The sequence below is a fragment of the Neofelis nebulosa genome, chromosome 6 (assembly GCF_028018385.1).
Source record: "Neofelis nebulosa isolate mNeoNeb1 chromosome 6, mNeoNeb1.pri, whole genome shotgun sequence".
NCBI classification, from domain to species: domain Eukaryota; kingdom Metazoa; phylum Chordata; class Mammalia; order Carnivora; family Felidae; genus Neofelis; species Neofelis nebulosa.
The window spans coordinates 154429451-154454368 of record NC_080787.1 but is presented as its reverse complement, the minus strand read 5'-3'; the positions used below and the strand labels follow the sequence as shown (position 1 = coordinate 154454368).

The following is a 24918-nucleotide window of genomic DNA, read 5'->3' as shown; positions in this document are numbered from 1 at the left end:
GCTGGTCTGTGAAGACCAGCGCTGTCCTCGTCGTATTCCGCACGCACGGGGGCTGACACGTCGGGGCCACCAGGGGACCCCAGATGGGTCTGGAGACGCTGGGTTTGCCCCGGGGCTGAACAAGGTTTTATCTCTACCCTCGACGAGACCTCACTCCGAGCAGGGAGAGACACGCCAAGAAACACACGTACCTCTGAAGACGGAGGCGCATCCTGGAGAGGAGGGGCGGGTACGGAGAGCGAGCGGTCAGGGGCTGGCGGACACAGGGGTCTCTGCACATGAGGAACGGGGTCTAGGGGACGACCCATCACGTGAAGCAGATGCGTAGGCAAGACGTAGCAGGGCTGCTCTGGGCCGTCTGGGGACAAGGGGTCAGGGACAAGAGTCTCCTGGAGGACATGGGAGCAGCAAGGGGACAGAGCTGCAAGACGGTGTATGTGTCCGTGCAGGTGCATGTGCCCACGGCTTTGTGTGTGACGTTTGCGTGTCCGCAGGAGCCTCGGAGACTTGCCAGCGATACGAGAATCTCCCACGGGCACCTACGGGGGCAGACGGCTGTCTTCACTCCGTGAGAAGCCCGGCGTGAGGAGCATGACTGGGGTCGGTCAGGTGTCATTTCGGTGCCCGCCGTCGAGAGCCTGGGATGCGTCATCTGAGCCTGTGACATGGACGCAGGACACGCCCGGCCCCACCGGCCTGTTGCGAGGACCGAGTGGACGTGAGGGACTTCGCAGGCAGCCGCGTGCAGGGACCAGGCTCCCCTGCCACTGTCATTACCGCTCACGGGGGGGAAGAAGCCTCGGGAGGCGGTCAGCAGATAATTGCTCGCTGTCCCCAAACTTCCCGTTCATCACGCTTCCCAGCAGAGCCCTCTCGTGGGCACGGTGACTCCACTTGCGTGTCAAAAGCGGATCGTTCTGGGGCGCCTGGATGGTGCAGTCAGTTGAGTGTCTGACTCTTGATTTCGGCCCAGGTCATGGTTCTAGGATCGAGCCCCACGTCGTTCTCTGTGCTGACAGCTGGAGCCTGCTTGGGATCCTCTCTCTCCCTCTCTCTCTGCCCCTCCCCTACTCTCTCTCTCTCTCTCTCTCTCTCTCTCTCTCTCTCTCTCTCTCAAAATAAATAAACCTTAAACAAAAAAAGGAGGTCACTCAGATGTCATGGAGCCTAATACGACATCGAGCAGACAGTCATGGTTACTGATTGTTAACTTAACCGGTCGTTTCCTGAGCTAATAAAGAGATAAGGAGAAACCTCTGACGGCAGGCCATTTCTTCACAGCATGGAATTTTTACTTACTTTGGTAAAAATACTTCCAGAAAAAGACCTGAGGGAAACACGCGAAATTACCATCGACGTGAAAGTCAGAAAGTCTCTGCAAGTTCAAAGGTGGGCCAGAGTCACCCCCACCCCAGACCACGTCTGTGTTTGGGGGACACCCTGCACGTGCAACGCTATTACGGGAGCCAGAGTACGAGGCTGCTGGCCGTGTCTAGGCCGCGTCACCTCGGCTGCCGTGCCACGATGCCATTTCGGGAATGAGTAGGTCCGTGCATCTGCTCATAAACCGAGAAAGTACCGAACTGTGGTCAAAAGTTATGAAGAGCCCAGCCCGTGCCCCACCAGGTACAGGGGTCGTAAGGTGTCAGTTTTGGGGGCCGCGAGGAGGGCTGGCGCAGCGAGGGCGACCCTCGGCCGGGGCACGGGACACGCGAGCGTCCCGGAGCGGGTGAGTGGGGGGTGGTGGTAGCACCCAGGGCGGGCAGCACCGCGTGTTCCCAGAGGAACGCGGACTGAGGGGGACCCGGAGCAGAGGCGCGGTGAGGACCGCGACTGACCAACAACAGCACACACCCTCACGGCCCGGTCCAGGGTCAGTATCCACCGGGGCCCCCCCAACCCTGTGGGGCTCACCCTCTCAACGAGGCTCGCGGATTGCTAGAACATTCCGAGTGAGGACGGTTATGTCCATGCAACTTGGCTTCTTACCGAACAGAACATCTGACAAACATTCATATACACCTGTGCTGCCCTTGAGCGAACTACTTGGTCCCTCCTGACGTCCTTTTCTTCCACTGTTCACTTAAATGGGGTGAGTGAGGTGGCCTCCGTGGCTTTGTTTTTAGTTTTAAGATTCCATAATCCCAGTAACTCTCATCCATTATGGGGCACCCAGGTGGCTCGGTCAGTTAAGCGTCTGACTCTTGATTTCGGCTCAGGTCGCGATCTCACGGTTCACGGATCCGAGCCCCAAGTCGGGCTCTGTGCTGACAGCGTGGAGCCTGCGTGGGATTCTCTCTCTCCTTCTCTCTCTGCCCCTCCCCTGCTTGCTCCTCCTCTCAAAATCAGTAAGTGAACTTAAAAAGAAACTCCTATCTAATACGCAAAGCATTTCCGAAAACGTGGCTTCTTCGTGCAACTTACTCATTAAGTTGAAGAAATCACAGAAATGGCACTAAGTCACTCCCCTGAGCTGCGGTGAACGGGTTTCTTCATTTCCCTGAGATTCAGTATTTTGTTTTCCCTTTTCCTTTAATTTAGAAAATGAGGGGGCTGGGCTACACGACACTTAGGGTCCCTTCCAGCCATAAAACCGAACGGTCCTCCTCATCTAAATCTATCCATTTTACCCTCTGTTCCCTGAACTCCTTCTCTGTGCTAACTAGAGGCCCACAGCTCAAAGAATACTGACTTCCTGTTTTGTGAAACGAAAGCATTCTTAGAGAAATTTCGTGTTCAGAAACCATCTCCTACTTCTTTCACATTCTACAAATTAATTTTATATAATTCAAAGACAGTAAGTTACAAAACCTCTTATCTGGTAACATTTGGTGACCGACTTTGAGATCTTACTAGATAGAAATAAAACAGTAAGCAAAATGATTCGAGAAAGTAGTTGACGCTCAATTTTATATTGAGAGGGAAACTGAGTAATGCTTTTTTATTTTTATGTTTTTTACATTTATATATTTTTGAGAGACAGAGACAGAGCGTGAGCAGGGGAGGGGCAGAGAGAGAGAGGGAGACACAGAATCTGAAACAGCCTCCAGGCTCTGAGCTGTCAGCACAGAGCCCAACACAGGGCTTGAACTCACAGACTGCGAGATCATGACCTGACCCGAAGTCGGACGCTCAACCGACTGAGCCACCCAGGCGCCCCCTGAGTAATGCTTTCTTAACTAAAATACAGTTTCAGATTTTACTCGCTAATGTGTAATGACTCGCATAACAAGAGTGATGCTCCTCCTGCTGGATGAACCACCAGGAGACCGTGTCATTTATATTTATATTGCATTTCAATTAATAAAACTTCAGCAGTCAAACTGTACCTAAATTAATTGTTTTCTGGTTATTTATCTATTTGGTTTTTTTCTTGTTGTTGTTTGCTTCCTGTAGTTTGTTTCAGGAAAATAAGTAATGATACCATCAGAATCACCAATGAACATACGAGGGCAAAACTCTTTACGGATTTAATAAATACTCATGGAGTACCCAGCACGTGTACATTTTCAGACTAGGGTGCTGTATTTTCCTTTGCAGGAATGGTCCCTTCTAATGACTCCTACCACCGAATGCCCCAAAGTGTACTGACCACAGCACAGGGAACACACTCATTAGCACGGCGATCGTATTCTACGTACCCAACAGCACGAGTAATATTATGTTACCTCAGCACAAACTCATGAAGCAAAAAATAGAGGGAATTTTAACTAATGAAGAAACACCCGAGCAAAAGAGAAATCCGTGCCCAGTCTGGCCTCTTACAGGAAATGACACAAGAGTTAAAGACAAACAGCTAATTTTCTAAAAATCTGGGAATAACACACAAATCACCACTTGTGCTTTGTTAGATAAATGTGCCTACTTCTATCGGAGAAGGTCATTAGTGAAAGTATCTGCTAAAAATAAAAGCTAGGGGCGCCTGGGTGGCTCAGTCGGTAAAGCGTCTGACTTCGGCTCAGGTCACGATCTCGCGGTTCACAGTTCGAGCCCTGCTCGAGCCCTGTCAGACTCTGTGCTGACAGCTGGGAGCCTGGAGCTGCTTTGAATTCTATGTCTCCCTCTCTCTCTGCCCCTCCCCTGCTCACGCTCTGTCTCTTTCTGTCTCAAAAAATTTCTGTCTCAAAAACATTAAAAAAAAAAAAAAGTTGTGCCTTTCCATTAAAAGAATTGTATGTAAAGGGCATCTGGGTGGCTCAGTCAGTTAAGCAACCAACTTCGGGTCAGGTCATGATCTCGCCGTTCACAAGTTCAAGCCCTGCATCGGGCTCTGTGCTGACAGCTCGGAGCCTGGAGCCTGCTTCGGATTCTGTGTCTCCCTCTCTCTCGGCCCCTCCCCTGATCACACTGTCTCTCTCTCTCTCTCTCTCTCTCTCTCAAGAATAAATAAATAAATGAAACAAACATTAAAAAAATTTTTTTAAATAAAAGCTAAATGCAACTGAAGCTCATCTTACATTCAAGATCTCAACAGCAGCGGCTGTCTGCAAACCCCACGGCCGTCTGCCGTTTCCTTGTTACACGTAATTAAATACTGTTTTTAATACTGCGAAATACCGATTTGATCTGACTTTCTTCAGACCCTCAGAAAGAACATGCATCTGGACAACTGACATGAAACAAACAGAATCCAGTAATTTCATGCCCCACGTCCATAAATCAACTGAACGTCGTCTTTTTGTGTCCTGCCCATTTAGGCTGATTTAAATCAAATTATAGCATGGGGTAACTTATGTAAACTGGCATTTCCTGAAACATCATTTTCAGTCCCACGAAACGGTGGAAGCCTGCATGGTTACTGTTGGTTAATTATAATCGACGGGTCACTTAAGGCCTGAAAATCTGGTAACAGCCTGTGAGGAGCGAGACACAAAAATGGGCTTCTCCCATGAGCTTATGTACTTACTGTCAAAACCTGAAACCTCTGACAATTCAGACTGCTTTTATAGAAAAATGCACATGTCCAGAGACATCGTTCAGAATAATTTGATACGTGTTCCTCAGGGAAAGCGTGGGCACAGCCACACCACCCTTGCATGGGAAGCTTCCAAGATCCGGCAGTCAACCCGAAACATGCCATGTTTGGTCCATTATCCCACACACTCATCGTGTGCTTCCGAAGAAAATCTAATGAGCTAACTTCTGGAAATACAGTGACAAGATTGAACACAACTAACTCCCCATTTCGGAAGTTCCTAAGAGAAGTACGCATCTTTATACACAAGGTAAAACGTTTCCCAATCATTTCTGAGGCAATAATTTTCAAATTGGATAAACATGTTTTAGATTTCCCTGCCATTTGTGCACACGTATCTGATGGTCAAACCTTTGGATTCTTCCCTTTCTCACCTCAGCCCCAGGGAAGCCACAGCCAGGAGGGATGAGGGCCCCGTCCCAGGCAGTAACACGTGGGGCTGGGGACAGCGATGGGAACATCAGGGACAGAAGCCACACAAGAACACATCAGAACGACTCCATCCCAAACCCTCCTCTGGAGCCTTCACGGCTCATCCCGCTTGTTGCCTCTCAGGCTGTAAATCGGTGACCGTTCCTGTCACAGAGAGCGTGTCTTGGGGCCTCCAGGTGGTGGGAACGTACCAAGACTCAGGGCCTCCCCTCAAGAGTCCTTCCAGAAGGAGTGTGTAAGGACGCAGGTCGCGGGAGAGAATCAAAGTACTCTTAGTATCCTGAACTTAAAGAAATCTGAGGGGTTTGCTTTGTTTTTTTCGGAAATGGACATTAAAACGCACTCGGAAAAAAAAACACTTCCAAGCACAGGCACAGAGCTGTGATCTCAGGCTGCCTTTGTGAACATTTACGGTTTTTTCACTGGAGGCTGATCACAGAATATTCGCGTTATTACTGAGTCTGTGGACCCTCAGCAGATGAATACTTTAAACCCAGAAGGACACTTTCTTTCAGTAAGTTTTTTTTTTTTTTTAAAAAAAGCAACATCTGAAAAGGCCCGAGGAAGCACACACGCAACCAACTAAGGACGAACGAAGATTACAGACAGAATCTGATTTCACGAAACCTGTAAACACCACTAACCAGATGCCAGGCAACCCACCTCCTCCCCACAAATGTCAGAACAGTCGGCTTTAACACGTAAAAGTCGGTCAAACACTCCTTTGTAGCAAATGCAATCCATACAGCTTTCAGGATTTGGAACTAAATTAGCCAAGGGTTTGGTCATCTCTGAAATTTGGTCAAAAACAAATACTTGTTATCAATTATTGCTATATTTATACCAGAAGCTATAGTTTGTTTGGCATATTCAGAGAAACCGTTTAAAGAACTTAGGAAATTTAATAAAACCACCAAAATCTGAACTACATTTTGGCGGTCAGGTCACAAGAATTATTTGCATGACTCACTGGAAACTGAGGGAAAAGATGGACTCTACACACTGAACTTCCAGAAAGAGAAACCACTTCCTACGCCTATTAAATCCCTCCTCACAAAGCAACGTCGGGCCCCTTTTTACCTGAATTCTTATTGGTTTTGTTCTGCCGACTTTTAACTTGCTCCGTCCAAAGCGTGGGGTAACGGGACGCGATATCTAATAAAACAAAACAAAATGACGATTATTTTTAATCATCATGAAAACACAGTCTCTCAGTTAAAGACCTCAGTAGGGAGCCTAAAAGCTGCAAAGTCAGTGGGCTAAATAAATGCATATTCCACACTTTTAAAGATACTGTTAAACTGATCACATATTTGAGACAAAAGGAAAGAATAATATACATTTATAAAATGTTAGTATATGTTTTTTTTTTCTTTCTTCTTCCAAAAGTATAAGTAAAATTTCTATGGATCCAGAGTGGCTCCACTTGAGAGGAGTGGGGTTCAGGGAAAAGCCCTGATGTACGGAAACATGTCCTCGTGCCGTAAAGATTCACAGTAACACACGAGGTTTCGCTCAGGAAAGATTCATCCCAAACTACGCTATGCAAAATGCAACTCTGCGTAAAACAATTCAGGAACTCATCGTTTTCAGCAGTACTGTGTCACAAGCCACTGAGTATTCGCCGTGCGGGCCAGTCACACCGCGGGCCCGAGAACACACGGGAGAGGCTGCCTCGGTCCTGGCCGCCCTTGGCCACTATCAGCCTGGAACGTCAGACGAGTTCTCGTCTGCGAAACGGCATCTGAGGACTCGGTGGGCTAATGACACCGTGTAGCCCGTGCCGTGAAGACATCGTTACCGCTGTCACTGTTACCTGCGCACGCTCACTCCTTTTGGCCTGACAATTTGTGCCACTTTGGCAAGTCCCTCAGACAATCTGTTAAAGGCTAAGAATGGGAAAATCTGTCTTCGTCGTGACAAAATTCAAAACACCTCAGAAACATCCTCACACGCGTGACCTTACACAGCTTGCCTCCCCTGCCTCATCGTGGCCAGCACGAGATGCGAAAGACACGAAGTCCAAGCAGGGAACAAGGCATGTGCTATCGTATGCTTCTGAAATATACATTTTATATTATCCAAATTATAAAATTTCAACTCCTCGATTTTGATTTGGGGGGGAAAAAAGAGAGACTTTTGCATCGTGCTGTATGTATGCCACAGCCACATCCACAAGCCGTGCCCCGAAGCCACCGGGAAAGACAGCAGGTGTCATAAACTTGGAAGCAGCCAAATCCAGTCCACTCTGAGAGGACTCCCGGCAGGTAACCTGCCTGCACGTCCCAGTCCCGTCCATGGCCGCCCCAGCGCGTCCGCGGTCCTCCCCCATAGGACCCTGTTTCAGGCTGGGCTCACCTCCCCCAGCAGGACCCTGTTTTAGGCCGGGCTCACCTTCTTCGTCTCCTTGAGGCTGAGTCTCCAGCGCTGGGGCCGAGGCATCATCTGAATTCAGAACGGAAAAGATTTGCAAGGAGACTACAATTATGAGAGTAAGTTCAGTAAGTGTGTATACGGGATGGAAGCTGAGGGCTCGCATGCACCCCACACACCAGCCAAACCACCACCACCCCCCCGCCCCGGGGCGCACAGGGACGCGGGGCCCGGCAGGAGCCCGACCGAGACGGCACAGGGCGCCTGGGCGAGCAGCCACCTGACGGCTGGTCCAGGCTGCAAACCGGGCCCCGGGGGGAAGTGCTGGGATTCCCATCCCTCGGAGCCAGAGTGGCTCAGGGCCCGTGAGGGAGAGACAAATGACCTAAGCAAGGGGCCATGGCAGTGGGAATGGGGGCTCACGTCAACAAAATCGGTGGGTTGGGGTGACCGGAGACAGAAGAGAGTTGGGGGGTGGACTGGGGTGGCTGGGGGAGCCCAATATCCCTGCTCTGCCCCCCCCCACCCCGTTTTGCCAGGGCAGGTATCTAAGGATCAGGCCCTGACTTGCTGCCCTGTGCACCCCTGAACTACCAGCCCCTCTGTCACCCCTGCAGGAGCTGGGAAGCAAGAGTCAACATCACAAAGCAGGACACGGGTGTGGGTGACAGAGCTGCTCTAACGCCATTTCTCTAGAGGCTGAGGCTACAGTGGATAGTGTTTAATTAGCAGAAAGACTGTGGTTCCCTGGAACGGCGTCAGGTTCTAGAGAGTTCCGAGCCGTGGCGGGATGGCATGGAGAATGAGCTACGGGAAGTCTGCCCCCGGTAAGCGGGGCCCCCGTCAGGGACGCAGTCACAAGGCACTTTGTGGGGCTGCTTCTCGCTCGAGCTTGCTCATGTGACCTCGTTATATAATAATTTGAGGATTAAAATACAATAAACAGTGTGGGAGATAAGGGCCAGCCACGAGGCTTATCTGTGATTCATGACTTTCCCAGATGTCTGGGGAATAAAGATGAAGTTTCTCATAAGTTCTTTTTGGGGACAAACCAAAAGGCTTTTTTACAAAACTTCAACACTGAACAATCTTTTGAAAAAAGGCTTGCTCTCTGTCAGAACGCTGACAAAATGTAATGTCGCCTGTTCGAGAAACTCAAGTTCTAACCCTGGAACAGCAACTGTGAACCGTTGAAGATCGTGTAATCCCTTCCAGAAACTACGATGAAACGGGGAGCATATCTACAGCAACCACACACGTTATGAGTGCTGTACATTTTCACCGAGGCCTGGACACATCACCTCTGTGGGGCCACCGGCCCATTCCCCAAATCACTGGCAGCCTGAAAACTCAGACTGGCCCACTCACGGCGACCCAACGACCACCCGTAGGCCTTCCCTCATCCCCCACCAACGCCAGGGGCCCTTCCTGTCAGCGTGACCCTGCTCACATCACTGGCCATGCTCTGGTCCCTTGTAGACTTCTGTCCCAACATAACAAACACGTGGGCACCTACTGAACTCGGCCTTGAGAAAATGAAACAAAACCGTGGGCAGCTGTGTGCTTTTTATTTTTCCCACTAGAGTGTGTAACGTCTCGTTTTTATCCATAAGCCAGTTCTGTTGCTTAATCTCAGGTATTTTCTCTCTCGTGTGCATGTCCAGAGATCAAGAGGCTTCAGTAGAAGGAATGTATTCCTGCCCTACATGAACTTCTGTGCCCACGTACCAATTCCCTACGGATTTTTGTTTCACTTTTACAGGGACTTCAACATGTGTTGCAAGGAACAGGTTTAGGAAACACCTTCTGAAATAGCGATTCCTTTCCTTTCCTCCTCCCCTGAGCACCGGATTGATTTTCGCAATCATAAATACTGCCCCTTCCTGTTCTCTACAAAATACTGATATGCCCACCTCAGGATCTTAGAGACTCAGATCCAAGCCATTCATCTAACATTCTAGGCGACTTTATCCCCTTTTCCAGACGTAAAGTCTCGCTCCAGCCAGTGTTCTGACTATGCCCGCCCGTCACGTCTCTCCTATTTCCCTCAACTACGAGGTTCTTCTGTTCTACGTTATGCCTGTCCCCTCTCCCACCCCCTCTGTGGCCACCAGCACCTCCCCTTTCACGAGACCACTCGTGTGCCAATCGGTGCCTGTCCCAAGCGTGCACCCGAGGGGCGCCCAGCTCTACCGTCCCGCCAGGGCAGCCACGGTGCCCACCGTAGTCTCAGGACACAATGAAGGCAACGTACTTGACCGAAACTCAGCTCTATCCGGCTTCACGCCCCTTTCTTTATCACCGGTTCCTATACTATAACCTACATCAGAAAAAAAGAGTTGCCTACAAGGTTGGTACTGAAACCTTTTCTTTTTTTCAGTTTTGTCTTGAAAATGACTTCTGACTTTAAAGGTCGATGTAACATAAAGAGAAAAAAACAGTGTCACCGGGTCTAAAGGATGATGGCTGTGGGAAGGGCGAAGGTGGGGCTCCTGCAAGGTCATGGTGGGCGCGCTGTAGTTTGCGCAAGACGAACCCGGCTGCTACGGAAATGGCTCGCTGCTCTACCTGGCTCTCGTCACTACCGGTCCCAGGGGAGGCGACTGTCACAATGGGGAGAAGCATTCCTCTTTCTCATGAGGAAGAGTTGAGACCTCTTTCTCGGTGGCCCTCAGTATTACACTCCCGAATTACACGGGGAACCCAAACACCACGCCTGAGCCTCTCCCCAGGCAGAGACTGTGGCACCGAGCAGCATGGACAGGTGGCCCCGACACAAGCCACGTCGGAAGGGTCCTCCCGGGGGCATATGTGGGTTACGTGCTCCGCACCTACAGGACCCTGGAGGTCCAAAGGCAGGAATAATACAGTGCATTGAGTGAATATGTAATGAACCGTGTCAGCTCTCGTATCGTTTAGTCCATATTTAAATTTTAACTCGAGGAGCTATTTTAAGGCAGAGACTGAATTAGCTTTAATACACTATCATCATGAAAATTCATTTTAAGATAGTTACCTGTTTTTCCTGTGCCTTCCCGTTGGGGTAACTTTTCATTTATGGAACCTAAGGGGGGGAAAGAAGGAAGAAATTATCGTTGGCTCCCAAGTGCCCATCCACAGTTGTCACACAATGCTTCCTTCCACTTCCAATGGTTCACCGTGCTTGTCACTTTCTCATTAGGCTGCACAAGCCACCTAGTACCCAGAGGTGACCATGTCATCTGCCATCACAAGCCCTAAGCTAGTAAACCAAAGATTAGTTCCTACTTCTGTTGCTAACTAGTCGGCCACGTACCTGAGACACGCACTCTTTAATATACAACACGTCAGTCTCTTCACCTGAAAGACGTCATCATCCCCTTCACATACCTCACCACGCTGGGGCAGCAGAATGAATTAGAATTAAAAAGGAAACATTTTTAAAGTAATAAAAGTTATGCAACCGAAGATACTTGAAACCCTGGTTTCGGCCGGATTTCGTTCCATAGGAAAGAAAGTTGAGGAGCCATCTTAGATTGTAGAAGAACGCAGGAAAATTCAGAGCCAACCGAGTAATTCCCGGAGCGTTTGTGATGTCTCTGTTACACCGAGAGATCCGTGAGATAGATGGGCGGCCCTGTGCTCTCTTCCTGGCAGCTTGAAACAGCACGAGCACTGACTTCCTCCCGCACCATTACGATGCCCTCCCCCAAAGGAATAAAACAAAAAACCGTGCTCAGGACGAATTTGGAGTCTACCTGCTGATGGGGTGAGGACAGTCGGTGCAGGACTCACCGAGGACTGCCAGAGTCACATGCTGGGCTGCGTACCTAGTGCGGAATCACAGACACAGACGCGAGACCCATCGCTTGTCTTACAATCTTGAATGTGACATTGACGTACAAACCATCACCTAAACTAAAGATGTAAACCGTACGGTATTTTGAGACTATTTATCCTGTCTCTTGGGCCATAACGGTAATATAGTAGGAGACGTCCAAGCAGGTCACTGTAGGAAAGGATCTCACGGGACAGGCGTTCACACAACCTCGCAGATACCGTTGGTTCCCTGGAAGCCGGACGGAAGTCAGCAGGTTTACCGCAAGGGACAAAGGGCGGTCACGATAAGCACTTCTCGAGCACCGCCAACCTCGGGAAAGCCCACTGGGTCTGCCGCAAGTGCGCCCCGTCGGCCCCCAGCTCCGGAGGAGACAGGCTTCTTCCTCCAGCCCTGATTCTGGGAAATAACTGAGTCATGTGCATTTGGAAGCTTTGCTCTCCAGGCGATAGAAAGGACCTCGTTCTCCGTAGGGCGTCAGAACTGCTTACGGACGACCACGCCGGGTTACCGCTCTCCCGCCATTTGGGGAAAAGGTACATGGTTTCCAGGCTTCAAAACACAGCATTCTGCTTTTGGCAAGACTCCCCAGGATATAAAAAGGGGCCCACGGCGTGGCCCCGTCCTCAAGCCTTTGGGGCCTGCCTTTCTTAGATTTCTCAAGGAGCTTAACTGTCTTTCCTCCTCAGCTTACTGTTATCATGTGTTTCTGCAATGAGTCAAAAAATGTTTTCTACTTTTGCCTGAAAATGGTAGTATTCCAGTAATATTTCCGAATGTAACTATTTAGGCATTAACATTTTGAGCTACATGTAAATATCCTCCGTAATAATCCGACGCCCCGCACGAGAGGGCTTCTCCACAGCACTGAGGACAGTATTTTGTAATGCAACCATCGAGGACCATACGCTGTGGATTCACAGTCGGCTGAGAGGCCTGGGGAAAGGTCTCCCTCCGCCCGCAGGCCTGCTTTCTCCCAGACCAACCTCTGCCAAGCTTGCTCACCAGCCCCTGCACCAGTCCACGCAAAGATAATTCCACCCTGTTCTCAGTACGTAAGAAACGATTTTAAAGCACAGTCCAGTGTCGCTGCTAGCCTGCTCCCTGGTTCAAGGATTCTGCAACAGAATCTGAAGAGGTTCCAATCACCGCACCTTCCGAATGCCTCTGGACAAAAATCTCCCCAAGCTTCACCTCCCTCCCTGACATCCTGTCCCCAAGGGTGTGGAAAACAGCCAAGCACCGCTCTCCACGCAGCAACACCGCTATGCTGAGTCCAATCCATGAAGCCAGAACCGGAAAGCAGCTCTTATCTGTCATTACAGCTCTCCAGAGAGAAGGACTTGCTGGAGAATTCCCGAGGGCGTGGGACAGACGAAACTCTAGGACGTGGGCGCAGAAAGGGGTTTTGAAACGGGGGGCTCGGAGAGAGCGAGCGGCTTCCTAAACCACGAGCTGGTCGGCTGAACCTTCGAGGCCTGATCACTGCTCACGGACACAAAGACTGCCCTCACATTCACGTTTCAGAGGACACAGTTGAATTCCCTCCCTTTGTGCGATCTCATCCCCTTTCAGTGCTATTTTGCTTTTTCTCTTACTGTTCAGTTTTGTTGGGAGATCACTGGCATATGAGACCATATCGATCCAAGGCACACATCACAAGGACGGGGCTTACCTGCATTGTGGACTGAACAGCAAGGTAAGTTTGACATCGTCGTTTCCTACAGATACAAATCATTTGATGCTATTTGAAAAGAGGTGGCTCTCTCTCTCTCCTCCCTCTGCCCCCCCCCCCGTCTCAAAATAAACAGAAACACTTAAAAAGATATTTTAAAAGAGGTGGCTTTTTCCGCAATCAGGGTACGCGTCACTGGTGGAGGAAACCACAAAAACAACGCAGGGAGCACGATATCTATGGCATAAGGGGAACAACGTGAGGCTCGTCATTCTGGGCGCCCGGTTCCAATGCAGCTGCCCTCGGGAGTACCGACCGGTTGCCAGAGCGGCCCTGATGGAGGGTGCCGTGTTCTGCTGAGAGCGGGTGCCCTCAGCAAACTCCTTCCCCAGCGCCAACCGCTCCTTAGAAACAGCGAAGGAGGCGGGGTCTGGGCGCACGGCTCCGGCGGAAGGGAGAGGTTCCCGAGGTCAGCCCGTGGCGGGCCAGCTCGTGTCCGGCAGGCAGGGTGTGGGGCTCCTTCAGGGCCCAGGTGAATAAGCCATGCTGATTTATCCCTTTCTGGAAACTGCACATCCAGGGACAGATTTACAACATCAGAAACAGAGAGAGAGAGAGAGAGAATGGGAAAAAGGAAGAGAGAAAAGGAGCAGAGGAAGGGCAGGCTCCGCTCCTCCTGTACTTTCCGGACACGCATCTCGGCTTGGACACCCGCTCACCCATCTCTGCCGTGAGTCTGAGAATCCAGCCGATGCCGAGCTCTCTCGAAGCAGAGGCCCGGAGGCCCTGCGCCCAGAGACGGGCCCCTGCGTCCCACCAGCCCCTCCTCCGTCCGGCGAAAACCAGCGGGCTTTGCTCAGGAGCTGCCCGGCTGCTTCTGCCCTCCCGCCCCGAACGGACACCACGCGGTGCAGGGAGGAGGCGGAACCTGGGCCAGAGAACAACCCTGCCGGCTGCCGGCCCCGCCACCTGCTCAGGCGGCTTCCCCGTCCCGACCTCGGCTCCCTCATCCGCAACATGGGCAGCGTCGGGGGCCGCCCCCCGCCCCCTCCCGGTTGAACGAAGACGGGACACCAACAGGCGACGGGCACACGGGGGACGCTCGCTCCGTCGCCTGCCTGGTGCCTGGTGCCCAGGCCACTGGGGCCTCTGTCTTCACACAGGAGGCTTTCATCTGCGGAGGGTGACACGGCCCGTGCGCCCCAGTGGGCCCCGCGGCCTCCACTCGGAGCAGGTGGCCAGGCCGGGCCCGCTCTCGTGTGTTGCTAGACAAACAACGGGAGAGACGCAGCCCGGAAAGGTTTCGTCTACTTTGGGGAGACAAGGGCTAACTGGAAATTACTGGAATACAGTACACGGTAGTTGTGTGCACGGCTAAGCAACACAGTTCCTGCTGTGTGCTGCTCGTTGCTCTAAGTACGCCACGCGCGACGTCACTTAACGCTGACGAGAGCCCTATAAAGTAGGTCTCATCGTGATGCCGTTATACAGATGAGGAGACTGAGATCTGGGCGGGTGTCTAACGGGCCCGAGTCACGTAGCAGCATCCATGTGTGCAGCGTGAGCCCCGGGGGGGCTGAGCGGAGGCAGGAAGGGGTGAACAGGCCCTGGAGGAGGAGGCAGCGGAGGGGTGGGGGGGGTGAGAGGCGGGCTGGCGGTGAGTGGGGACACGGCGTGTCCAAGGGGACGCCTGGGTCCTCGAGCGCACCCCGCAGGCTCCTGACCCCCATCACTCTGTGCACGTCCCCCAGGCAGGGACTCTCCTGTCACCTCGGCCTCCACAGAGCCTAGTGGAAGAGCCTGGGTTAAGAGGCAGCCTGCACGGGACCTGTGAGGGCAGACGAAACCCTGCCGGCTCCAGACCTCCTGCCCTCAGACCCGCTGACCTGGCGCTGAACGGGCCGGGGGTGGAGAGCGGGGGCAGGGAGGCCGTGCGTCAGATGCAGCGGGTGCCGAGGCCCAGGACGGAAACCCACACTGGCATCAGAGCTCAGAAACCCGCCAGCCCCACATCACGCTTCCGTCAAAGGTCTGCCCTACAGAGGGCGCCAGGCGTAGACATGTGGCTGAGCCAAGGTGCAGGGGCGGGGGGGCCCGCCTGCCCCCAACTGTTAGTAAACCCCTAGAGCAGGGCCCCTGCCCGCGTTCCCTCCTCGGGTCGCTGGGACACCCGACCCCATTAACGCCAGCGTCAGGGCTGAGACCCTGGACGGTCCGGAGACAACGTGACCTTCGCGATCGTTCCATGAGTTTGCAGAGCGCTGGCAGGCAGCCCCCAGGTCCGCGTGCTGCCCTCCCGGGCAGGACCCCGTGCCGATCAGTGTGTTCCTGGCTCCCGCCCCACGGGACCTGCTTCGGGGAGCGTGGCTGCTCGTCCTCACGGTAGTGGCTGATCCGGTTTAAAACCAGCCCCACTGTGGCGCTTCCTGGGTGTTGGCAGATGGTGCAGGGGCCGCTTAGCCAATCCCTCGTCTTTCCTGGATGTAAGACTAGATGTCATGTACCCACTGCACACAGAACGTAACAGCGGGAAGGATCGCCTGATACGAGACGGCGATGCGTTTCCATACACCACGACTTCAACGACCAGACTTTTGGTACGTGCCTGAGGAACCCAGGCTTTAGAGTCATCGCAGAGAGAAATGCAGAGCTTTCTGCATTTTTTACCCCTGCCTCGGTTTACCCTTCCTATGGACTTCCAGGTCCCACGGGTGACCGGGAGTACAATGTTCACAATCAGGGCTCGCTTCCAACGCGCGAAGGTGACTCGCTCCCCCCGGACTTTCCCGGGTTTCCTTGCAGGTGACACCACACCACCTGGAGTACGACGCGGCCCTGAACCCCACCGGCCCCCGAGAGGGTGGCGAGCGCTAACCTAACGCAGGTTTTCGTGAGGCTGGGCCCCTGGGGAGGCCAGGCCAGCAAGGGAGCCCCTCTGTCTGCAGCAGCCGCCCCCAGGCCCAGGACGGAGACGCCTGCAGGCCTCGGTGCCGGTGGACAGCGGGGGGGGGGGGGGGGGGGCTGTGTGGGAGCCGTGACGAGAGTGAGCCCTGTCCCCTCCAGGCTGACGGAGCCACGAGTCTTTTCTGAGCGCCTCAGATGCGGAAAGGGCCTGGTCCGCCACACTCCTCGTCCCCACAACCTCGGGCAAGGACAGGTCGAGCGGCCCCTGACCAGCCCCCACCCCCACCAGCCATCCTTTAAGGTTGGGCCATGCCCAGCAGGTGGGGGTGGCCCTGGGGACAGTGCTGGGCAGAAGAAAGCAGAAATGAGCTGCATTTGGGGCCCTGAGCCCTGTCCCCCGGCACAACACGAACCCCTGCGCCCTGTCCCCTGGCACAACACAAACCCGATGGCCCAGGAGAGCAGCATCGGTCACCCTGGGCTACAAGGGCCCCTCTGAGCCACAGCCATGCCAGTCGGTGGTCACTGGTGGCCAGAGGGCCAGGTGACAGCTCCAAGCCTCCCCAGGACTCGCAGGGCGGTTCCCCTCATCACCCATAACCCTGCCCCAGGGAGGTCCTGGGGCCTCCTGCCCAGACTTGGGCCCCACCGTCGCCTTTGCCTGAGGCCCAGGCCGATCCCAGCAGCCACAGCCGACCTCTCGCCACCAGATGCTACTGTTCCCGCCATCACACACCCCGGGGTCCGGCCACATGCCCTTTCCGTCTCAGGTGGCACAGAGCCGGTGACAGAGACAGGACCCCAGCAGGACGTTCAGGCCGCTTGGAGGAGACGCCGAGGCAGATACCGTGTCCCTCGCCCAGAGACAGCGAGGGGTGGCTGGCTGGGCGAGTGTCACCGCCAGGAGTGGGTCACCTGGAAGCTCCTCAGAAACCAGACACCCCAGCCTCTCTCCTCCGGGCCGCTCCGTGGACAGAAACTTGAGGACCGCGCTCCGCACAGGGAGGCCCGGCCCGTGCCTTCTGCAGGCCTGGTTATTACGTGCCACTGTCCTCGTCACGTCCACGTGTCTGCGTCCAGTCCCGGCCGGGCCACGGCCACCTCCCGTTGCTCTTTTGTGCTTCTGTGGCCAAGAAACGAAGCCAATCGACCCATCTCCTCTGAGCGAGCCTGCGGCCAGGCCCAGGCTCGCCCCGCGGGACGGAGGGCAGGTGGCGCTGGGGTTGCCTTCCTGGGCCTCATCTCCTGTGCGGCGAGGCCGGTCCGGACTCCCTTGTGCAGGAGCGTCAGAGACCAGGAACGCTCTGAATGTGCCGTCTGCCGGGCTGAGTGCCGACGATCCCGCAGCTGAGAGCTTCCTTCTCTGCGACGGCAGAGGAGGGGTATGTAAGTCTTTCTTCACACAGCCCGAGAGAATCTTTCTGGATTTATCTCCCGTTGGCATCCATGTAATGCCTGTGATGTCTGTTTCCTATGCTTCCGTGTATGCGTTGGAGTCTCAATTCCACGCACATCAGCGGGTACGTCGCTGGCACAGAGCCCCGCGGCATCGTGGACGGCTTCCCGGCACGGGAGCTCAGCTGCTGCACACACAGGTGCCATAAAAATAAGTTCTACTTGTTCAAAAAAGTTCAAAAGAAAACACACATCCTTGTTTGTTTTTGCATAGAATGTCTCTGGAAGGACACAGCCACTGGGGGTGGGACGCAGACCTCGGGACCGTCACTCTGACAGGACCTCTTGATTTCTTTTACAGTTTTAGTAAATATTAGAAAACACGACAGAACAGCCATTGAGGCACAGGTGTGGAAAAGGACACCCTGAAGTGCTAAAGTCGTGAAAGCCTCAATTACAAACTAGCCACCGTATCAAATGCACAGTCAAGTACAATAATCGAGCAGACTGTAACACAAAAATAAAAACGCAACGGGGCACCTGGGGGGCTCAGTCGGTTGAGCGTCCATCCGACTCTTGATTTTGGCTCAGGTCACGATCTCACGGTTCGTGAGTTCCCGCCCCACCTCGGGCTCCGTGCTGACAGTGCGGAGCCTGCTTGGGATTGTCTCTCCCTCTCTCTGTGTCCCTCCCCCACTGTGTTCTCCCTCTCTCTTTCTCTCTCAAAATAAGTAAATAAACATGTTTTAAAAAATAAATTAAAAATGCAAGTATCAGACACCTGAAAGCACTCTTTTTTCCCAAAAGGAAAATTAACAGTAAAAGCATTAAGTATTTTTCCAAGAAGGAAAAGTAACCACAAGAAAATACCATCAGCACGTAGTTGAATAATTCAATACCAAGTCCAAATTAGCAAGGAACGGGTGAGCAGACCCAAGGCAGGGCCCTGAGAGGCCCCCAGCGGGGACGGGCAGCAGCCAGCCAGGCCCCCGCGGCCACCGGGACTCCGCATGAGGGGCCGGGCCGCGGCCGCTGCTGCCCAGAGGCCACCGACCCACAGGTCCTCAGACTGAGTCTCATGCAGGCTGCGGAGTCCTGTTTGGTGTAAAAACCACACCACGTGACCCTCTCCTTGAATAGTTGACTTCGTTTTTTAAAGAGATTTTCAGCATCAATCCACTACCTTCAGAAAGTTTATCAGAACGTTCACGTACCTTGTGTCGGCTGTATCCCATGACTACTTGCACCTCACCAGGGATGTAAAACAAATGTCCTCAACGCTTCAAAACTGGTCACAGGGGTCCCTGACGATTTATATTTTTCTCTGAAACAAATCTTGGTGAGTGGCGTCTACACAGCAGCCCGGCAGCCCAGGGGGGCCGGCTGGTTTTCGCGCCACGGCAGGGCGCGCTCCCTCCGGGCGTACCTTCCCCTCCGTTAAAGCCGTCTGTGCATACGGTCCCTTGCCAGTGTGCACCGAAACATTCTGTTTTGCTACCATTTTGGGGGAAGAGGATTGTTAAGCCTTAAGAAAAGGCCATTTTGAGGGGGGGAAGGGGGGCTCCTTCTGATCGGTGACCTTTCCAATTCACACAAAGCAGCTTTGGACTTGCATTTCTGTCCTTTTCGTGAAGAAATGCTTCAGAGACGTTAGAAGCCAGCTGTAGCTGTTGATCTCAATATTTGGAAACTCGGTTGTGCTGGATATTTCCTTCAAATTCCTCAGCTGCGCAGGGTCCTGAACTTAGTGCCAGGGAAATTCATTAGTGAAAAACGAACAATTAGCTTCTATGAACATAGTGCAAATTTTCAGAAACAATTAGCACAGTCACAGAAATGTGAATTTCCTCCACGCCAGGCAGAGGCCAGAACGGCAGGCGTTGTGGACAAACGGGAGGACCGCAGACCCGCCTACCGTGTATCACGTAGACACATTGAGGGGCTCCACGGAACCCCGCGTCCTCTGGCATTCACGCCTGGGCCTTCGCAAACCCAAACGTGTAAGCTGCCCAGGTAAGTAATCGGAATGTGTGAGTGCCGTCGGCCCCAGGAAGGGACCGTGAACTTACTCCTTCCCATCCGGGGAAAAGCAAAGCCTCCAATCATTGACATCGAGGGAGAGATGGCACTTGTCACAAAACTTGCCAGGAAATAATCAGGGCCGGAGAGGTGGCTTTCTGTCCCGAGCCACAAGAAGGCGCTGGAACACGGGGTGTGGCGACGTCAGGTTGAACAGGCTCTCCGTCCTGCACTCGAGAACTCTCCCCATAACCCACCCTGCTGCAAGACGGGGTGAGGCGGGCGGATCCCCGGAGGGCCTCAGTCACGGTCGCGGGACGTCTCCCCTCCGCGCCCCTGTATCCCCAACTCCGTAGCTGACTTCAAACACATACCCCAAGCTGAGCTACATACCAAGATTCTGGGGGTGCTGAAATACAAAGAAGTCGTGCACACAGGTTCAGTTTACAGGGTCTCAAACCGCTTGGTACTCTTGCCAGGAATAAGCCCTTGGCCACGGGGCACAGTTACGGAAGGGACGTGAGATTAAAGACCCTGAAGCTATTTCCAAATAATAGCGAATAGGCGAGCTACAAAAATCCTCCCTGAGAGAAAAGTCCTTTGTGTCTGACTCCTACCCAGCCCCCAGCAACGTTACTCTTCAAATCGTTAGAAGGAGGAGGAGAACACATCCTTACAGAATAAATACAAACCAGCTGTGTTCAGATGGAGACACGTTGACCTGGCCGCTCACCAGCACAGACGACGGGGGCCACGCTCAGCGCGTTCCCTGTCATTTCCTTCACCTCCGGAGCGTCCCCGTGCAGGGAAAGACCCTGTGCAGAAAGCCGTCTGCAGACCCAGGGGTCTCGATCAACAGGCCGAGGCGAGCTATAAATCCCCAAGCCATGAGTAAGGAACACCCGTCTTCCGGCAAGCAAGGCCTGGAGTGCATCTGGATGCAGCTCAAAGAGCAGCTTTTTGGTCCTCAATACTTCTCAAGGCCATACGCTGCCTGCCACGGACATTCACGCTCTCCGCACAAAGGGAGAGACCTCCCACCATCCTCCAGGCCTGCCTCAGGCGCAAGATCAGCGAAGAGGAAAGCAAGAAGCGGGAACCATCTAGGATAAACGGTAGGAACAAGACCATTCCGCTCCCTTTTTATGCCAGACTTTCCCAGAACGATCTCTCCCTCACCTGTCCACCCCTGCCGTGTGCCTGCAGCTCCTGGCCCGAGACCACGTGTCCGCAGACACCTCAACGCCACACGCACCTTACCTGGCAAATCCTCAACAACAGATAAATTAGTCAGCGATAACAACGAACGGATTCCTCGGGAGAAAGGTACGGTTGGATGTGCCCCTTGAGCCCTAGGTTACGGGTCACGCACGCTACGATTTACTAAAGCGGAATCTTAGTACTGCGTCAGGGGTTCGCCAGGTTCAATAATCCAGTCATCAGGAAGGGGTGTCAACTGGGCAGAAGGGCCGGGTCCACCGCATCCCCTGAAGCCTCTGCTTCTCACAGCCCGAGCACCACTCACCCGGCGGCCGTGGCTGGAAACACCAAGCAGACCACCCACTAGCTGTGACAATCTGAGCGGCGTCCTCGCCCCAAGGGACCATCCTTGACCAGAGCTGGTTATAGACGGCAGGTCTGCAGAAGTAACACCGAGGTGTTAATGTGGTTGGGGGGCCGCAAGTAGCCTCCTGCCCTCCGAGAACCTTCGACAGAACTTCCACGTGGCCGTGGATTTCAAACAGGGACTTACATTCTCAGCAAGGCGTTCAAGGCCCATGGACTTACATTATTGCACGTGGCCGAAAATGTGGGCTATGGAGGCAGAAAGACATAGATTTAAGTCCTAGCTCTGTCCCTTAAAGCACGGAGGCCTTGGGCACAGTCCTCACCTGTAAAATAGAAGGTAACCCCACCTCCCACCCAGGCTGCTGTGACGCCCAACACACGGCGGGACCCCACGAGTGGCGGCCACCAGGCCTGCCACCCCCCGCTGTCCCAGAACAATGTGGAGGGCAGACGCTGAGGCCATTCGTCCCCAAATCCTCATCCACACCTGTCCCAGCCTCCCTTCCCGCCTCGGTGCGGCCGTCCTCACAGGGCTCCTGAGGCATCTAAACCCCCGCCCTTCCCCCCTGGGAAGATCCTCCGGGAGATGTGTGACCTCACGAGGAATTTAATGCACTTGTAACTTTCCACACCTTTTTAAATCCATGAAATCCTGCACTCGTGCCTGAAAGAACATAAACACGCCGGCAGAGCATGATGGACTGTTGTCAAAGACGCAGAGAAACAGCTTCCGGGGCAGGAGAGAGAGTCCCCACGTCCAACCCCCTTTCCAGCCAACACCCCTCTCTGCACCTGTAGTCGCCGTCCTGGCGGTGTGATCACCCCTTCCTCGTCTGTCTCTGCGGCTTCCCACCCGAAGAGGCTTCTCAAAGTGCCAGGGGTGAGTTTTGTCTGGTGTTGCATTTTATTTTTTATTTCAATGTTTTTTATTTATTTTTGGGACAGAGAGAGACAGAGTGAACGGGGGAGGGGCAGAGAGAGAGGGAGACACAGAATCGGAAGCAGGCTCCAGGCTCCGAGCCATCGGCCCAGAGCCTGACGCGGGGCTCGAACTCACGGACCGCGAGATCGTGACCTGGCTGAAGTCGGATGCTCAACCGACTGCGCCACCCAGGCGCCCCTGGTGTTGCATTTTAAATGGACCTGTGTGTCCTGTGTTTCGGTGCATCCACTCGGGACCACACTGGAGCCCCATGTCGGCACGAACCGAGCGAACCACGACAGGAACCACGGACATCCAGCCACTGCCCGGATTTGGTGGTTACAGCAAATGCTGCTGTTGACGTCCTGGTGCCAGTCTCTGTCCTGCCACAGACGTGAGTGCTTTTCTCCATAGCCGCTCTGTGTCCTGCCACCCGCACGGGAAGGGCGCATGGGTTCTGCACCGGTGGCTCCGGCAGCCGTGGGAGGTTTTGTGGTTCCACGGCCTCGCCGGCACATCACGGATCACTTTTTCTTGGCGGCTAACGGGGTGGTGTGTGGGGACCCGACTGTAATGTTCACGTGCGTTTCCCTGCTGCATGAGTCTCAACCCCGTCTCCCGTTCGCTGGCCATCAGCTTCCCTCCTTTATAACGTGCTGCCTGCTTAAGGCTTTGGACTTTGACTAGAGTCGTCTCATTTTTCTTATCCATTAACAGGAGCCTGGGTATTCTGTACTAATGGCTTAAAAATACATGTTTATGGAATATGTTTCTTTCGAAGGTCCTCCTGGGAGAAGGGAGGAGGAGGAGGATCGGGGGCAGGGGCTCTCGTGTGCCGCTGAAACCTCACCAACACGCGGATGTCTGCCTCCCTCCGCTGCGGCCTGCCTCCGTGGTTGCGCGTGTTCACGACAAACACACACACGTGCACATTCTAAGTGACGGTCACTCTTTATGGCTACGTTTTAAATCTCTTCTCCCAGTGTTTACATTTTTATAGCATGAACTTACAGGATAAGCCTGGTGTGAACTCCAGGGCGAAAGGTAACTGTTGAACACTGAGGCTAACCCAGTTTTAGTAAACCGGGCGGGAGTCACGGCCATCGTTCACAGCCATGGCTAAGGGACCCTAGCCATGAGGCACACCAGCTACGAGACCAGTGGAGAGAGGGGGATACACGCGGAGAGGGAGTCCCTGGCTGTGTGCAGATGAAAGCTGGGCCCTCCGTGGTGCGTCCTAGTGTCACGGCCCCGTGCAGAGCGCCGCCTATCGCCCTGCCGTGCTGCCCGACCTGGGAGGCTGTGTCAGCATCTGGGAAGAAGTTAAGCCACGCTGTGCAAGAGTGCGTCATCAACTGTTCACGTGTGTGTGTGTGTGTGTGTGTGTGTGTGTGTGTGTGTGTGAGAGAGAGAGACTGAGCGTGACCGGGCATCGCGCGTGCGGGCGTCGGCTCCCGCATCCGGAAGCTCCCTGGTCTGACTTTCTCAACAATCCCCACGACCTGCGGAGCCTCTGAGCACAACACCTGCTCTCCACGTTCACGTTCGTGCAGAATAAGGGCACGGCTACGGCGGGGGGCTGACGGGCCTTTTCCGCAGCTGCCTGGAAGTCACTCAACGCACCAGCGGCAGCAGCAGGCGTGAGGCCACTGGCCTCACTGGCCACTGGCCAGGCCCCCTGAGGTCACAGCCCCAACCCCGGGGAAGTGGAAAGGGACGCTGACCTGCAGAGAGAGGGTCTGAGAGGGCAGCCGGCCCCGTCCTCACCCCAACTCTGCCCTGAAACACGGGGCTTTTCCTGCGGTTCCCACACGACAGACACCGAACTCCTGAGCAGACTGTTGTCCATCATCCATCCGTGGACCAGAAAACCCACACGGGCACTGAGAAAACGGAGCACATCTATAGAGTCAAATTATAATTACCGATGCCTGCTTGGAAAAAACTGCCCAGTACAGTGGTTTGATTCCAAAAACAAAGGACTGTTTGGAGAACGTAAGAAATTCAGCCGATTCTGGACATAAAGACCTTCCCAATAAAGATCTTTCAGACACAGCTTCATTTTTCAAACGGTACCACTAAAATCACAGAGAACGGGTATCCCCTGGCTTCCTCCTTTGTACAATAAGGCTCAGCGCAAGCTGGTGCCACACGCCGGAGGTGAAGTAAGTCTGTGAAAGTGCATCCCAGAGCGAGGGACACACACGGAGGCCGACAGTGTGTGTTCATTCCCCCCCTTACTCCACGAGTCTGCACAAGAATTATTAGGTGCAAAGGTTAGCTCGCTAAAAATATTTGTCAGCAACTTTTAGCTCTTGGGTAACAAAACAGTTATTTGAAATAAATATATTTTAATTTCGCGTTATGCACACCCCGTGGCTTTTAAGCGATGACCAGTCACTGGAAATATTAGGTTTCGCGTCGCTGTTAATCACAGACGTCATCAGGCTGCAGCGGTTATGAGTTCTGGCCTGTGCCTTGGCTGCTGGTGTAAGCGTCTGAATCATGAGCAGAATTCCTAATTAGAAGATGCCTGACCTTTAAATAAAAAAAGGAGTCTAGAAGTAAATCCTGAACGCAAACGTTTCAATATTTCCCGTGAAAAATCAGGACTAGGCTCTGTCCTTTATTATCCCCGCGGCTACGTGCTACGACAGTCTAATGTAGGGACCGTGATGCAAAGGTCAAGCGGCCCCTTCACAGATGCGCCGATAGGTCCTCTCGGCCAATTAATCACAACTCAAGGGGCGACTGGGAGGCTCAGTCGGTTAAGCCTCAGACTTATGGTCTCACAGTTCGAGCCCCGCGTCGGGCTCTGGGCTGACGGCTCGGAGCCT

The 24918-nt window shown here is 53.5% G+C and overlaps 1 protein-coding gene across 5 annotated transcripts in view; it reads right to left on the bottom strand.

Annotated features, from left to right (window-relative positions):
* SMOC2 (SPARC related modular calcium binding 2) overlaps window positions 1-24918 on the bottom strand; it is a 167138-nt gene that overhangs the window by 83583 nt on the left and 58637 nt on the right. For 2 of the 5 annotated variants that reach the window (XM_058735935.1, XM_058735936.1), the window contains exons 5-7: window positions 10797-10844; window positions 7802-7885; window positions 6488-6562 (exon numbers count right to left, since the gene is read on the bottom strand). The exons of 1 other annotated variant lie outside the window; for it this stretch is intronic. In XM_058735935.1, coding sequence (XP_058591918.1) covers window positions 6488-6562; window positions 7802-7885; window positions 10797-10844 — 207 coding nt within the window. The remainder of the gene's footprint in view (window positions 1-6487; window positions 6563-7801; window positions 7886-10796; window positions 10845-24918) is intronic. 2 more of the 5 variants (XM_058735937.1, XM_058735938.1) reach the window with 1 other exon arrangement.